At 40.8% G+C, this 16,475-nt stretch overlaps 1 protein-coding gene across 4 annotated transcripts in view; it reads right to left on the bottom strand.

The window, feature by feature from the left end:
- The window catches only part of ATF1 (activating transcription factor 1), a 91,646-nt gene that overhangs the window by 28,555 nt on the left and 46,616 nt on the right, over positions 1-16,475 (bottom strand). For all 4 annotated transcript variants that reach the window (XM_082741318.1, XM_082741320.1, XM_082741319.1 and 1 more), the window contains one exon: positions 2,678-2,778. In XM_082741318.1, the coding sequence (XP_082597444.1) occupies positions 2,678-2,778 (101 nt within the window). The remainder of the gene's footprint in view (positions 1-2,677; positions 2,779-16,475) is intronic.

Raw genomic sequence — 16,475 nt, 5'->3', positions numbered from 1 at the left:
TTACCAAGCATTTTATCCAGGAGTTGTTTTGTGCTGGGAAAGCGCCCTCGTTTGGAGACTGCACCCAATAATCTAAGGTTAAGTCTAATCAATACCATATAAGTAAGCACATGTTTCTGCCTGGTAAAAGTCCTTGCATTAAAAAATAATAATAATGGGCGCCTGGGTGGCTCAGTGGTTTAGGCTGCTGCCTTCGGCTCGGGTCGTGATCTCAGGGTCCTGGGATCAAGTCCCGCATCGGGCTCTCTGCTCAGCAGGGAGCCTGCTTCTCTCTCTCTCTCTGCCTGCCTCTCCATCTACTTGTGATTTCTCTCTGTCAAATGAATGAATAAAATCTTTAAAAAAAAAAAAATAATAATAATAAAATAAAATAAATTAAAATTATTATTTATTTATTTATTTGAGAGCGCGAACACAAGGAATGGGAGGAACAGAGGGAGAGAGACTCCCAAGCAGACTCAGCACTGAGCAGGGGTCAACCTCATGACCCTGGTATCACGACCGGAGCCGAAAACCAAAAGTCACATGCTTAACAGACTGTACCACCAAGGTGCCCCTGTATTTTGTTTTTAAGCTACCAAAATTGATTATTCTTATCGTTCTAAAAAATCAACGGTTCTTATAAAAGTCAAAAGTCAGTGCATCTGTTAGCTCACCATTTTCCCTTGTATTCACATTCCTTCCATTTGGATGGAATTTTCTTCTTCCTGAGGTTATACCCTTTAGTAATTTCTTACATTTGTTTGAAATGATTTTTATTTCACCATTATTTAAGAGTGATTTTTCAGTTGGGTATAAAGTTCCAGACTGAGAGTTACTTTCTCTTGTCATTTAAATATTTTCTAGGGGCACCTCGGTGGCTCTCAGTTACGCATCTGCCTTAGCTCAGGTCATGATCCCAGGGCCTTCGAATCAAGCCCCATGCTGGGCTCCTTGCTCAGGGGGCATCTGTTTTTCCCTCTATCCCTCCCCTTGCCTGTGCATGCACACGTGTACTCTCTCTCAAATAAGTGGAAAATCTTAAAAAAATAAAGATTTCCTAAGCCCACTGTCTTCTAATACTACCATTCAAAACCTGTTGTCAGTCTAATGGTCATTCTTTTCTAGGTAATCTTTTTTTTTCCAAAAGCTTTTAAGATCTTGTTATCTTTGGTGTTCTCCAGTTTTACTTAATAAGTTACATCTAGGTTTGTTTATCTTGTTTGGGACCTTGCTTTTTTGAAGCTGACAGATTCATGTTTTAGAAACTTCAGTCATTAGAGAAAAGCCGCTGGCAATGGTCTTCAACACTCTAGGTCACTTACTTGGAGGATAACTCCCAGGTCCCTAATTCTCTTAATTATGCATAATCTGTTGTATAACACTTAGAATTCCTCAATAGTTTTTAGCAATTGTGCTTTACTCTCTGAAGTTCTTTGGTAGTTTCATTCTATTTATGTATCTCCTGCTACTTGCTAAAAATGGATTTGTTTCAACTTTTTATAATTTCAGGTTATAAGCTCATTTTAAGTAGGGTTTCTTTTTCAACACCCCCCCCCCAAATTCAGAGACAAAATTTGTTTATTCAACAGATTCCAAATTCCTTAACATGGTAATAAGGTTCCAAGAAATTTGGCTCTTGTTTACCTTTTCTTGCTAAACCTCCTCTTCCTTAAGTTCCCAATTTCCAAAACAGGCCAATCTCTTTCATATCATACTGTGATTACACTGTCCCCTCAGCCGAAGCCCTTCTCCTGCTACAAAACTCTTCCCCATCCCTAAATTTTTCAGATTCCTGGTGATCCAAACGACATCTTTTATGAAATCTTTCTTATTTATTCCACCAGGCAGGAATGACTATACCCTAAAACAGTGTTCTTTTATATCTAAAATCTTAACTGCATTTGTTTATATGCTTTCAAAGACAGCATTTCATCTCATCTTTTTCTGTCTCCCTTTCTTCCTACCTTCTAGCTGTTTTCATTCAACAAGTAGTCACTGAGCATCTACTCTTACATGGTCACTCTACAATGCAAAAAATTATTTAAGAGCATGGCCCATGTATTTTTCTTTAGTTTATTTCTTTTTAATAATCTCTTTATCCAACATGGGGTTTGAACTCATGACCCCCAAGATCAAGAGTCGCATGCTGTTCTGACTGAGCCAGCAATGGCACCTCTGGCCCATGTATTATTAGCTGGTATTCCAACAGGAGGAGCTAAATACTCTAACAGGGGTCAGTAAAAGAAACGCTACCGAAGAAAGGCCTAACTTGGTCTAAGGAATTGGAAAGAAGGTACTCAGAAGACTTCCAGGAAAAAATAAGGATTAAAGTATTTGCAGGAGTTACAAAGAATGCAGAAAAATGTATTTCAGCAATGGGACAAAGGCCCAGAGTTAGGAAGCTAAGAAAGGGAATAGAAGCTAGTTTGGTTCCTTAAGTCTACAGTCCTCCTTTCACACAACTCTTAAAGTTAACTATCTAAAAGTAAATACCGCAATCTAGTACTCTGCCAGAAGATAAGACTAAATTCCTCTTCAGGACAGGCCCTTCATAATCTGGCTCAAATCTCTCTCTCAACATTTCCCACATGACACAGACACATGCTCCCTCTTTATATACTTCGCTTTGCACAGCACTACTCCAACTTGCTGGTGTGGTATCACATGTGCAGGCTCTGAAACATGGAGTACTCACCTGTAAGACGGGCGCCGTGCTAGGATCCCGTGAGCTTTCTGTGAGGAGCCTATACTGTCTGATGAGTCCTGAGACTCCTCACTCTCTGATAAAGATGATACCTGAAAAACAGAACTGGTTTTACGGTGATGAACAATGCAGGTGGAAAAAATTTAATTTTTACTCTCAGAAAATATGATCGGTCTCCTGCCAAACTAATTCATTTGTCATTAAATCTAAGGTCTGAAAGAAAAAGCAACATTTATTTCAGAGACCCAAACTAGTTAAAGTAACATACAGTACAGCATGCTCAGAACTAAGAAGAAAATCTATCCCTAAAATAAAGCAATGCTATTTTACTAGAGTTATAAAGACCAGTCTCTGATCTCCACCTCTTCTAAACTGATACACATTACTCCGTTTTTTAAAAAATCAATAATCTGATTTGGATTCTGGACATGCCAACTTTGAAGTGCTATTAGAAATCCAACAATTTTCAAATTATTAATTAATAACATTGCAGATACTGCCAAATATACAAGCCTTTGAGTCAGGGAGAGGTCTTAGGCTAGACATATAAACTTGGGAGAGCTCTTTAGAAATCGTTAAAGCCATAAGATTGGATGAGCTCAATATACAGATAAGAGAACCAAGGACAAAACCCAGGAACACATTAATAGTGGGGAGGAAGGGGAGGAACCTGCAAGTAAGACCAAGAATAAGCCACCACTGAGACAGAAGAATACCAGATAAGCGACATGCCCTAGAGAGCTAGCAAAACCAGCCTATTAAAAAGAATGATCAACTATGTCAAGTGATGCTAACAGGTAAAGTGAAACATGGACTGAGAACAGCTCATTAGGGTTAGCAAGATGGCGGTCACTGGCAAGGGTGGATATAAACATGCAATTTAGAAATCTGTACTAATTATTAGGCATTATTTCACTTGATAATGAAATGAGTTAATACATGTAGAGGACTTAGTGCCTGGCATGTAGCAAGCACATATTAAATGGTAACTATTAATAATAAGCCCTTTAAAAATGTGTCAGCACAACAGCCACATGCAAATTTGTTACAACACTCTTACTATTAACAAGTTATTTTCAACTTCTAAAATATACTGAAAGTCCCCAACATTAATTCAAAGTTGCACTGTGACACCTGACTTCATCTTTATTTTAAAAAATAAAATAACCCAAACAGGCTTCTAGAAAGGACACTAACAAATCAGTGTTCTACATTACTATCTATAGAAAGCCTTCCCCTAAAGGAATCAGACTTACATCTTAAATTTCCAGGGAAATTTGTTTTATATTATATAATCTCTTTCAAAAACAAGTTCTAGGGGCACCTGGGTGGTTCAGTGGGTTGGGCCGCTGCCTTCGACTCAGGTCATGATCTCAGGGTCCTGGGATCTAGTCCCGCATCGGGCTCTCTGCTCAGCAGGGAGCCTACGTCTGTCTGTCTGTCTCTCTCTCTCTGCCTCTCCGTCTACTTGTGATCTCTCTCTGTCAAATAAATAAAATCTTTTAAATAAATAAATAACAAGTTCTAGTGTGCAACTGTTTATATCTTATTTGTATCTTATATTAAATCTGTATCTTTTGGTACAAAAGCATGAACTGGTCATGACCTGTAATAATTAACCAATAGTAACGGATATTATATTATAGTATTTCCTCAAGCATCATGGATATACCAATCTAATCTAAACCTTTAACTCTTCTCACTGTCCCTAAATTTACTCCAAAGTCTCCTACTGAACTCCAGAAAATAATTTTTGGAACTAAGAGATTACTTATATAACTAAGATCAAGTATTTCTTTTTAATGAGAGCACTGGCAAGCAAGAGTAAAATCTTCATATGAAATTCAAAAATCCATGCAGTAGCCACCTTTTATACAGGAAAACTACATTCAAGACACAGCTGTAGAGCAGACCACAGAGCCAGGTACTTTATAAATAGTCAGCAGGAAAAAATGAGGGATGACCAAACGCATCAGAGACCCAGGGAGACAGAAGATAAAATGGGGAGAAAGAGTAGAAAGAACAAAGAACCCGGGATCGCTTTCCTTTCTACTGCTCTCAACTGGTAATATGAAGGCAGAGAGACCTAATTAAGAACTTGCCTCTACTAGAGAGAACTCTCCTATCTGACCTCCATAAAACATAAGGGACGCATTTTTCTTACTTTGCTGACACTAACACCATCGCCCTTGCTTCAGAATTCTCCTTTTCATGAAAGATACCACTGGGACAAAAAGGTGTTTTCCCTTAAGGAGGTCTCATTTCTGAGCAGTAACTTCTCCCCAAACTGTCTTACTTTTTCACTGCGCAGTCTATACATGAAAATAGAAATTCGCAAACTTTTCTATTTGCCTCATTTGTCCTACCATCTAATTTCTAAGACAACTTTATTATCCTGGTTTATAATATTGCAATACAGCAACTTCACTGTGTCCAGAGACTCAGGGTATAAAAGTCTCCTCTCTCAACCACTAAGTCTTTGAATTTTTGTACCGTTTGTGTGTGTGGTGGGTGAATTACAGAAGACTGAGCTGTCTGGATGACCCCCTGAACCTGTACTTGCTCTCCAGGAAGAGGTATAACTGTCACTGGCACAGATCCTCTTAATGCCATCTAAGAACAAATAAAAATTCAGTTAACAAATACGTATTATACCTATGCACGTAAGATAGCTGAGTTTTTAAACACTGGAAAACACATTTCAGAGCTTACTATTTAACCACATCTATTAATTAAACATTAGGTATCTTCTAGGGGCCAGACGCTATACTAGGGGGTGGACATTACAAACAAATTACAACAAACTAAGAGCTATAATAGGAGAGAAAAAAACAGAAAATACTGTACTACAGGAGCAAAGAAAGGGCACTACTTCATCTGCGTCTCGAAGGATAAACAATTCCCTGAAGGTGCATAATGCGGTTGGGGGTTGGAAGATTTTAGGCAGAGAAATGATTGTGCAAAAATGTGGAGGCTCTTTAAAACATGTTAATCTGAAGCGATCTGGCTGAAAACCAATCCAGAAATCGAGTCAAAAAAGTAAGAGAAATACCTACTTTGAGCCATGTTTTTAAAGAAAAATATTTAGGGGCGCCTGGGTGGCTCAGTGGGTTAAGCTGCTGCCTTCGGCTCAGGTCATGATCTCGGAGTCCTGGGATCGAGTCCCGCATCGGGCTCTCTGCTCAGCGGAGAGCCTGCTTCCCTCTCTCTCTCTGCCTGCCTCTCCATCTACTTGTGATTTCTCTCTGTCAAATAAATAAATAAAATCTTTTTAAAAAAAAAAAAAGAAAAGGGGCGCCTGGGTGGCTCAGTGGGTTAAGCCGCTGCCTTCGGCTCAGGTCATGATCTCAGGGTCCTGGGATCGAGTCCCGCGTCGGGCTCTCTGCTCAGCAGGGAGCCTGCTTCCTCCTCTCTCTCTCTCTGCCTGCCTCTCTGCCTACTTGTGATTTCTGTCAAATAAATAAATAAAATCTTTAAAAAAAAAAAAAAAAAAGAAAAATATTTAAAAATAACTAATCCAATTATGAGATTGTAATTTATTTTTATGGAAATCTGATGGGGTTTCACAGATATACCATAATAAAATGCTAAACCAAGAAAAGCCTACCCATCATTCTTCAAGGTTCAGCTCAAGTTCTTCCTCTTCCAAGAAGCTTTTTCATATTTTACACTTAACAGTGACCTCTCACTTTCCTGTGGATTACACTGGTTCATACTATTCATCTTGGAGTTAAATAACAAAATAAAATCCAAGGCAGCTTTCTCAGGTCCTGTAAGTCCACTTCCTGACAGCTCCCCAAACAATGCCTTATTCCCTTCACTGAAGGTTCTTTTCCCCCTCCCAAGAAGGGATTAAATTCTAGCCTCATCATTCCCCAAAATGTCCAGGTCATGAAATTTTGTATATAAAATGTTATCCAGGTACTGAGAACTGCAAACTCTCAGGACAAACAACTCCATCAACTTCTCCCATCACAAAGCTTTTATCAGCTTAAGGCCATGCCCCTAGGATCACCCTTACCCCCTTAAAATGCCTGCCTGAGAAGGCTGAATGTTCCCCTCAAAACTTACTGTTTGTTCTCCCGTAAACCTGACTATAGGTCCCTGACTTCACTTTGCTTAGAGCATTTACTTTAGAAAACCTGCAGTTATAAATCTCTTCTCTGATCCTTGAGATATAGATCTTCTACAACCCAGAAATCTCTTTTCTCAAGAACTGGGGAGCCATCCCTTTGAAATGTAATCAGGAAGAATAGGGCCCTTGTCTCCCAGTCTCTGTGGGACAGTAGAAGTCTTAACTTTGATAAACATCAATTAGCAAACACAGATGGCCCAATCACATTGACCAACCAAACATCTTCAGTACTTTTCCTTTAGTACATCCCAGCATTTAAAAGGTTCTTGGGGTGCCTGGATGGCTCAGTCCTTAAGCATCTGCCTTTGGCTCAGGTCATGATCCCAGTGTCCTGGGATCCAGCATCGGGCTCCCTACTTGGCAGGAAGCCTGTCCTCTCCCAATCCCCCTGCTTGTATTCCCTCTTTTGCTGTCTCTCCATCAAATAAAAAAATAAAATCTTTGAAAAATAAATAAAAAAAATTCTTACCTTTTGTTTCAGTACATCTGAACTCAATTTCTGCTGCAGTCTCTCTAAATGAAATCTGTCTTGCTACCTCTAACATATGTCTGGCTCTCTTTCTCTTTGACAGCACCCCAGTAAGGGGATACAAAAATTAAAGAGTTGAAATAGAATTCACAAATCTTAAGAGTCAAGCTCTAGAGTTACCATTATACTCAGAAAAAAATAAATGAATGCCCCTCACCTTTTATTTTTTTATTTTTTTAAAGATTTTATTTATTTACTTGAGAGAGAGACAGTGAGAGAGAGCATGAACGAGGAGAAGGTCAGAGAGAGAAGCAGACTCCCCATGGAGCTGGGAGTCCGATGCGGGACTCGATCTCGGGACTCCAGGATCATGACCTGAGCCGAAGGCAGTCGTCCAACCAACTGAGCCACCCAGGCGTCCCAGCGGAAGATCACCTTTTAGACCCAAATTGAAACCAGTCACTCAACGAACAGGGAGAGCTTGTGGGAAGATTAATCTACATTTCTACAAAGATAAAAGCAATCATTCATCCAGGATTTCTGGCAATCTTTGTGATTTTTGTGTGGACTGTGGGTCTGGCAGGTCGGAAAAAGGCACCAGGTTTTGTTGTAGCTATTAGGAATCCCTCCCCCTTATTTTCACTGTTCTAACCCCACAAAATGCTCATTATTCAGGGTCCCAAGGCCTGGCATTTTCCCACCCCCTACTCTCAAACTTCATAATTTAAATCTGGGATCACTCTGAAAGCTGCCCCCACAATTTTAACATAAGGCTGAAACACACATGACTACCTCCACACACTACGTTTCAGGACTAACCACTTTCCGCAATGGTAGAAGTGTTCTATATTGCAGGATCCAATATGGCTGTCACTGGCCGGCCACATGTGAATACTAAGCATTTGAAATGTGGGCAGTGTGACTGAGGGACTGATTTTCAATTTTACTTAATTTTAAATAATTTAAATTAAAATGGAAATATCTACCTGTGCCTAGTGGTTATTGCAGTGAACAGCGCCCTTCAGTACACTATGGCTGCAACCTCAAACTTCCCTTAGGAGAGAGGTTAGAGGAAGCAGAAAGAAAAGGACTTTTCTGGAGTTGCTCTGGTTAAACTGGGAGCTGTTGGACGAACACCCCTTGATTTCCTCTCACTCCCTGGGGTAGATGAGCCCTAAGTTCTTCTTATATATAGGCAACTAGACAAAAATTAGTATGCTCCTTAGCCACCTGATTCCATTCAGGAATCCTTGGACTATAAACACTTGGGTGAGGGAGGGCAGACAGCTAGTAAAATGTCATGGCAAAGACTCCTGTTTCGTCAAAGTTTGAATCCAAAGTCTTTTTTTTTTTTTTTGGAAGGGTAGGGGAGGCAGAAGGGGAAAGAGAATCTTAAGCAGGCTCCATGCCCAGTGCAGAGCCTGACACAGGGCTCTATCTCATACCCTGAGATCATGACCTGAGCTGAAATCAAGAGCTGGGACACTTAACCAAATGACAAATCTAGGTGCCCAAATTCAGTCTTTTAACTCCATAAAGGCACACAGGCTTCGGAGACAGATAAGCTTGGGCTGATTTTCAGCTAAAGGCACTCACTAACTCTGTGATGCTAAGAAAATTCCTTAACCTCTCAGGACCTCAGCTTCCTCCTTTGTAAACAGAACTAATACTATCGTTTTCACAGTTACAGAGAAGATTAAATAATAAGGTAAAAACAACAGATGGGGGTAAAGGTAAAGAGAAAGAGCCTACATATATGTCTCTTACTTGGATCCTGGCTCAACAAACGGCTGAAAAGTGTATGTGTGTGCACTGTGAGAAAGATGGCAGAGTAGAAGGACCCTGAGCTCATCTCATCCGTCAGACACACGAAGCTAACAGCTTCATCTGTGCAACCAACTCTGAACACGACCTGAAGACTGGCAGAACAGACCATCCTGGAGAGGAGGCCACCTTGAAAGGGGTAGGAGGAGCAGAGACGTGGGTGAAAACCAACACCCCGGGGGAGAGTGACAAATGGCAGAGACACTGAGAAGCACAGACAGCAAGAGGATTGGAACCTACTCGAGACACCCCATGCACAGGGGACCCACACTGAGAAGACAAGTCTCCATAACATCTGGCTTTGAAAACCAGTGGGGCTTAACTTCAGGAGCTCCAAAGTGACTCCTACCCTGGGGAGAGGGGAAGATAACCACATAAATCAGTATGCACACTTCCAGCACCAAACCTTGTAGCCGGCCATGCAGGGAGAAACAGACAAATCACAGACCAAAACCTCTCAGGTGGCAGAGGACAAACAAAACCTTTGGTGGGCCTGAAGCTGGGGAGACAGACTAAGTGCAGACAGCTAGCATGACTGCGGACCCCGTCTATCTGGAGAGGCTTCAGACAGACTCCTCAACAATACATGGACAGAACTCTGTCCAGCAAGCCCACAGCAGGAAAACGGAGTCACTGCAGTCAACCGGGGTTGAAAGCAAACAGACGTCAACCACAATAGCTCTAAAAGAAAATTTGTAACAAAACAGGCCTCTCTTAGGGAAAAATGAAAACAAAACAACCCTCAAACAATCTAACCTTACACCTGAAAGCTTGAAAAAGAACAGAGCCCAAAGCTAAAAGCTACAAGGAAATAATAAAGACTAGATCAGAAATAAATGAAATAGAGACTTAAAAAAACAAAGCAAAACAGAAAAGATCAATGAAACCAGGAACTGATTCTTTGAAAAGATAAAACAAAACTGATAAATGTTTAGCGGGACTCATCAGGACAAAAAAGAGACAGGACTCAAAATCAGAAATGAATGAAGAGAAATAACCAACACCACAAAAATACAAAGGATTTTAAGAGAATATTATGAATATGTATATGCCAACAAATCAGACAACCTGGAAAGCGGATAAATTCCTAGAAACATATAATCTTCCAAAATAATCAGAAACAAATAGTAAATTTGAACAGACTGATTACTACTACTGATATTCAGTCAGTAGTTAAAAAGAAAAACCTCCCAACAAACAAAAGTCATGGACCAACTTCACAGGTCAGTTCTACCAAACATTTAAAGAAGAGCTAGGCACCTGGGTGGCTCAGTTGTTAAGCGCCTGCCTTCGTCTCAGATCATGATCCCAGGGTCCTAGGATTCAGCCCTGCATCAGGCTCCCGGAAGCCTGCTTCTCCCTCTTGTATTCCCTGCTTGTATTCCCTCTCTCAGTGTCTCTATCCGTGTCAAATAAATAAATAAAATCTTTTAAAAATTTTTTTAAATAAAGAAGAGTTAACATCTATTTTTCTCAATTCCAAATTCACTATACGAGGCCGGCATTATCCTGATACCAAAACCAGACAACCAAACAAAGACACTACCAAAAAAGACAACTACAGGTCGTATCTCTAATGAGCACAGATGGAAAAATCAAGATATGAGCAAGATATGAGCAAACTGAATTAAGCAATATATTAAAAAAAAGTCATTTACCATAAGCAAGTAGGATTTATTCCAGGGATGCCAGGGTATTCAATATTTGTAATTCAGTCAGCATGATACATCACTTTAACATGAGAAAGGATAAAAGCCGTATTACCATCTCAGCAAATGCCACTGTATTTGACAAAATACAATATCCATTCATGGCAGAAACTCTCAACGAAGGGGATTTACAGGGCACACACCTCAACACAATAAAAGGCACATATGAAAAGCCTACAGCTAACATCACACTCAATAATGAAAAAGTGAGCCTTTTCTCTAAGATTGGGAGCAAGACAAAGATGACCACTCTTGCTACTTTTATTCAGCATAGTACTGGAAGTTCTAGTCACAGTAATCAGACAAGAAAAAGCGATAAAAGGCATCCAAATTCATAAGAAAGAAGTAAAAATGGCACAATTTGCAGATGACATACCATATTTGGCTAAAAAAAACCACCAAAAAACTAGGAGAACTGATAAATTCAGTAAAGCTGTAGGATATAAATTAATATACAGAAATCTGTTGCACTGCTATACACTGATGATAAAGTAGCAGAAAGACAAGAAATCAATCCTATTTACAACTGCATTAGTAATAAGCACTGGGGTACATGTTAGTAGAGCATTCAATTCCTGATCTTGTGGTTGTGGGTTCAAGCCCCACACTGGTTGTAGAGATTACTTAAATGCCCCCTTCCCGCAAAATAACAACTCTGTACCCATTAAGCAGTAACTTCCTATTCCCCTCTCTCTGGCTCTTTGGTAACCCCTTGGCAATCACCATTTTAAAAAAAGGGGGATCCTGGTGGGCACAGTCAGTTAAGCATCTGCCTTCAGCTCAGGTCATGACCCCAAGGTCCTGGGATCCAGCCCCACATCGGGCTCCTTGCTCGGCATGGAGTCTGCTTCTCCCTTCTACCTGCTCTGCCTGTTCTGCCTGCAGCTCTCCGTGCTTCTGCTTTCTCTCTGACAAATAAATAAAATCTTAAAAAAAAAACCTCTGAAACACCTAGGAATAAGCTTAAACAAGGAGATGAAAGACCCATAATCTGAAAACTATGAAACACTGATGGAAGAAATTCAAACGACACAAACAAATGGAAAAATAGGCCATGTTTATGGATTGGGAAGAATCAATACTGTTAAAATTTTCATACTACCTGAAGTAATCTACAGATTCAGTGCACTCTCTAACAAAATACCAACAGCATTTACCACTCTACTAGAATAAATAATCCTAAAATTTGTATGGAAACACAAGAGACCCCAAATATCCGAATACTCTTTCTTTAAGAAAGAGTAACAAAGTTGAAGTTATCCCAGATTTGAAAAGATACTACAAACCTACAGTATTCAAAAACAGTATGATACTGGCATAAAAACAGACACATAGATCAATACAAAAGAACAGCCCAGAAACAAACCTATGCTTAGATGGTCAATTAACCTACTACCAAGTAAGAATATACAATGGTGAAAAGACACTTTCTTCAACAAATAGTGCTGGGAAAACAGGACGACTACATGCAAAAAAATGAAATTGGACCGCTTTCTTACAGTACACATAAAAATAAACTCACAGTGGGGCACCTGGGTGGTTAAGCCTCTGCCTTCAGCTCAGGTCATGATCTCAAGGTCCTGGGATCAAGCCCCGCATCGGGCTGTCTGCTCGATGGCGAGCCTGCTCCCCCCCACCCTGCCTGCCTCTCTGCCTACTTGTGATCTCTGTCAAATTTAAAATAAATAAATAAATAAATAAAATTAACTCACAGTGAATTAAATACCTCAATTTGAGACCTGAAGCCATAAAACTCCTAGGGGCACCTGGGGGGCTCAGGTCATGATCCTGGAGTCCTGGGATTAAGTCCCATATCAGGCTCCCTGCTCAGCGGGGAGTCTGCTTCTCCCTCTGACCTCTCCCCTCTCATGTTCTCTCTCTCTCTCAAATAAATAAATAAAAATAAATCTTAAAAATAATTAACTTTAATAAAAGAAAAAACCTAGGTAATAATTTTCTTGACATCAGCCTTAGCAACATTTTTCTAGGTATGTCTCCTCAGCTGGGTGCAGTGGTGCCCGCCTGAAGTCCCAGCCACTCGGGAGGCTGAGGGAGGAGGATTGCTTGAGCCCAGGAGTTCTGTAGTGCGCTATGCCGACTGGATATCCGCACTAAGTTTGGCATCAGTATGGTGACCACCCAGGAGCAGGGGACCACCAGGTTGCCCAAGGAGGGGTGAACCGGCCCAGGTCAGAAACAGAGCAGATCAAAACTTCCATGCTGATCAGATGTGTCTCCTCAGACAAGGGAAACAAAAGCAAAAATAAACTGTTGGGACCATACAAAAATAAAAAGCTTTTGCACAGCAAAGGAATCATCAAGAAAACAAAAAGGCAACCTGCTGAATAGAAGATATTTGCAAATATATATTTGATAAGTGTTAATATCCAAAATCTACAAAGAACTTATATAATTCAAAACCACGAATAATTCAAGTAAAAAAATGAGCAGAGGACCTGAATAAACATTTTCCAAAGACATACAAGTAGCCAACAGATATATTAAAAGATGCTCAGAAATCACTAATAATCAGAGAAACAAACACAAACCATAATGAGATACCATTTTACACCTGGCAGGTGGCTACAATCAAAAAGACAAGAAGTAACAAACACTTGTGAGGATTTGAATAAAAATGAACCCTCACGCTCTGCTGGTACAGCCACTGTGGGAAACAGCATGGAAGTTCCCAAAAGATTAAAAAGTAGAACTATTTTATGATCCAGTAATACCCAAAGAAAACAAAGACACTAATTCAAAAAGCTATATGCACCTCTATGTTTACTGCAGCCTTATTTATGACAGCTAAGGTATGGAAGCAACTCAAGTGTCCACAGGCAGATGAATGTTAAGAGTTCTGCATCGGGCTCCCTGCTCAGTGGAGAGCCTGCTTCTCCCTCTCCCTGCTGCTCTGGCTACTTGTTATCTCTCTCAAAAATAAATAAAATCTTTAAAATACATAAATATTGTATTTTTAATTTAAAAACCAAACAATAATAATTTTTGAAAACCTACTAAAAAACTCTTTACCATGATCTACAAAGCCCTGCACAGGCTGGCTCTTTCCTGCTTCATCTCTTTTTTTTTTTTTTTTTTTTTTAAGATTTTATTTATTTATTTGACAGAGAGAGATCACAAGTAGACAGAGAGGCAGGCAAAGAGAGAGAGAGGGAAGCAGGATCAACACTGAGCAGAGAGCCCGACTCGGGACTCGATCCCAGGACCCCAAGATCATGACCCGAGCCGGAGGCAGCTTAACCCACTGAGCCACCCAGGCACCCTCTCCTGCTTCATCTTAAACCATGTTCTCCTAGTTCTGCCCACAGTGGAACCTGACAGTTCCTTTCACTTCTGCTCCTTCTCAAGATATTCCCCCACATGCCTAGAAAGGTCTTTCCTTCCTTCCTGCAAAGTTAACACCTATTCATCCTTCAAATCTCAAATAAAGCATCATTTCCTTAGAGCTGTCTATTCCCCACACGCTCAAATCACTATTTTATTTAAAGATTTTATTTATTTATTTGACAGACAGAGACCACAAGTAGGCTGAGAGGCGGGCAGAGAGAGAGAGGAAGGGAAACAGGCTCCCCACTGAGCAGAGAGCCTGATGCGGGGCTTGATTCCAGGACCCTGGGATCATGACCTGAGCCGAAGGCAGAGGCTTTAACCCACTGAGCCACCCAGGTGCCCCTCAAATCACTATTATATAGGCTCTCATTAATCCTCTGTACTTCTCAGGGTTACACCTGTACATCTGGCTGAATATTTGGTCCATGTGTTCTTTCTTCCACTGGACAGCAAGTGCTGTGAAGAAAAGGAACTTTCTTCTTTTTCGCTCCACAATGTATTCTCAAGCTAGGGTCTGAACCCCCAACTGGCACATCTGACACTAAACGAATGAAGTTTTGCGAACTGATGAAATATTTTCTGATTCTGGACATTACAACTTCGTGAACTTATTACTACACTTTCTTCTGGCTGTATCTTTGACTTTTCTAACTTGAATTCTATCTACATCTCCTCACTTCAGGGCACTTGGAACAGTATTTTTATTTCCAACCAAGCAATATAAAGGGTGGGGAACACAAAATGATGCTAACTTTCCCATCTTTCTCAGGTCAACATGGCCAGGGAGAAATGTTTTGTGCCCTAAAATATAGCAGGACCATTTTCATTGTTGACAATCCATTTTGTCCCAACCAATGTCCTAACTTTCAAAATAAGCAATCTGGTATCTTTGAATTCAACACATTAAAATAAAAATGTCCATCCATGCACCACTTAGAGAGCTCCAGAATACCCCAGTGGTGGTATGTATACTGTATTTATTTTTATTTTTTAAATTTATCTATTTGACAGACAGAGATCACAAGTAGGCAGAGAGCCAGGCAGAGAGAGAGGGGGGAAGCAGGCTCCCCGCTGAGCAGAGACCCGGATGGATGCCGGGCTCAATCCTAAGACCCTGAGATCATGACCTGAGCCGAAGGCAGTGGCTTTAACCCACTGAGCCACCCAGGTGCCCCTCTATACTGTATTTTGAGAAGCACTGCACTAGAGAATTGGAGTATGGGTGGAGGTGGTTAGATAAGCAAACCTAGGCAACACTGTTGGGAATATAAGGGCTAAGAGTTTGGATTAAACAGATAAGGACCCAGTGAGTGTCACCTCCACGTCAGGTGCTGTGCTACACCTTCGAAATAAAAGTCAGTAACAAAGCAACCAATGAAAATTTTAAATACGTTGTTTCAGTACACATATGCCTCAACATATGGCATTTATTTGTTTTTAAAAGTCGGCCTGGGATAGCTGCATGGCTCAGTTGATTGAGTGACTGCCTTCAGCTCATGAATTCAGAGAACTCCATGATCCTGGAGTTCTCGGATGGAGCCCAGCAACAGGTTCCCTGCTCAGCAGGGGGTCTGCTGCTCCCTCTGCCCTTCCCCCTCTCATGCTCTCTTTCTCTCTCATTCTCTCTGTTAAATAAATAAGTAAAATATTAAAAAACAAAAAAAGCCTTAAAAAAAAGAAAAGTATGCCTGAAAAAGAAAAATTTCACACACACACCTACCTCCTCCCATCCTCAAAAAGTATGACAGAGTGTACGGGGTATGTGTGGAAAGAGAGATATGCGTGACAAAGAAGAGTAAAATCATCTAGTTTTCTGTCATCTAGGAAAAAAATGCTGGGAAGACTGGAACAAGTCGAAGGCAGGACAAAAAGGATATATTCTTCTATCCTTCTGGTTGAAACCCAATTCTCTTTTGGTCTCTTGTGTTTCTACATGTCTTCCAAACAGAGGCAACTTTTGTTCTAGACTATCTCTTCAATGATGTCTGTATGGTGCACAGCTTTCAAAGACAAGTACGTATTTTCCTTCAGGACAAAGGGCAGAGATGTTTGCTGTCCAGAGTAATAAAGGTAATGTCTTCTCCAGGGCAAAGTTTGCACAGCCATGCTAGCAGCTTTCCTTAAAAGCTTGGGGTTTGGGGCGCCTGGGTGGCTCAGTGGGTTAAGGCCTCTGCCTTCGGCTCGCGTCATGATCCCAGGGTCCTGGGAGCAGGCCCCGCATTGGGCTCTTCACTCAGCCAGAGGTCTGCTTCCCTTCCTCTCTCTCTGCCTGCCTCTCTGCCTGCTTGTGATCTCTGTCAAATA

This window comes from Mustela nivalis, assembly GCF_964662115.1.
Source record: "Mustela nivalis genome assembly, chromosome: 7".
NCBI lineage: Eukaryota > Metazoa > Chordata > Mammalia > Carnivora > Mustelidae > Mustela > Mustela nivalis.
The sequence above is the reverse complement of the archived record's forward strand: the minus strand, read 5'-3'. Positions and strand labels throughout refer to the sequence as shown.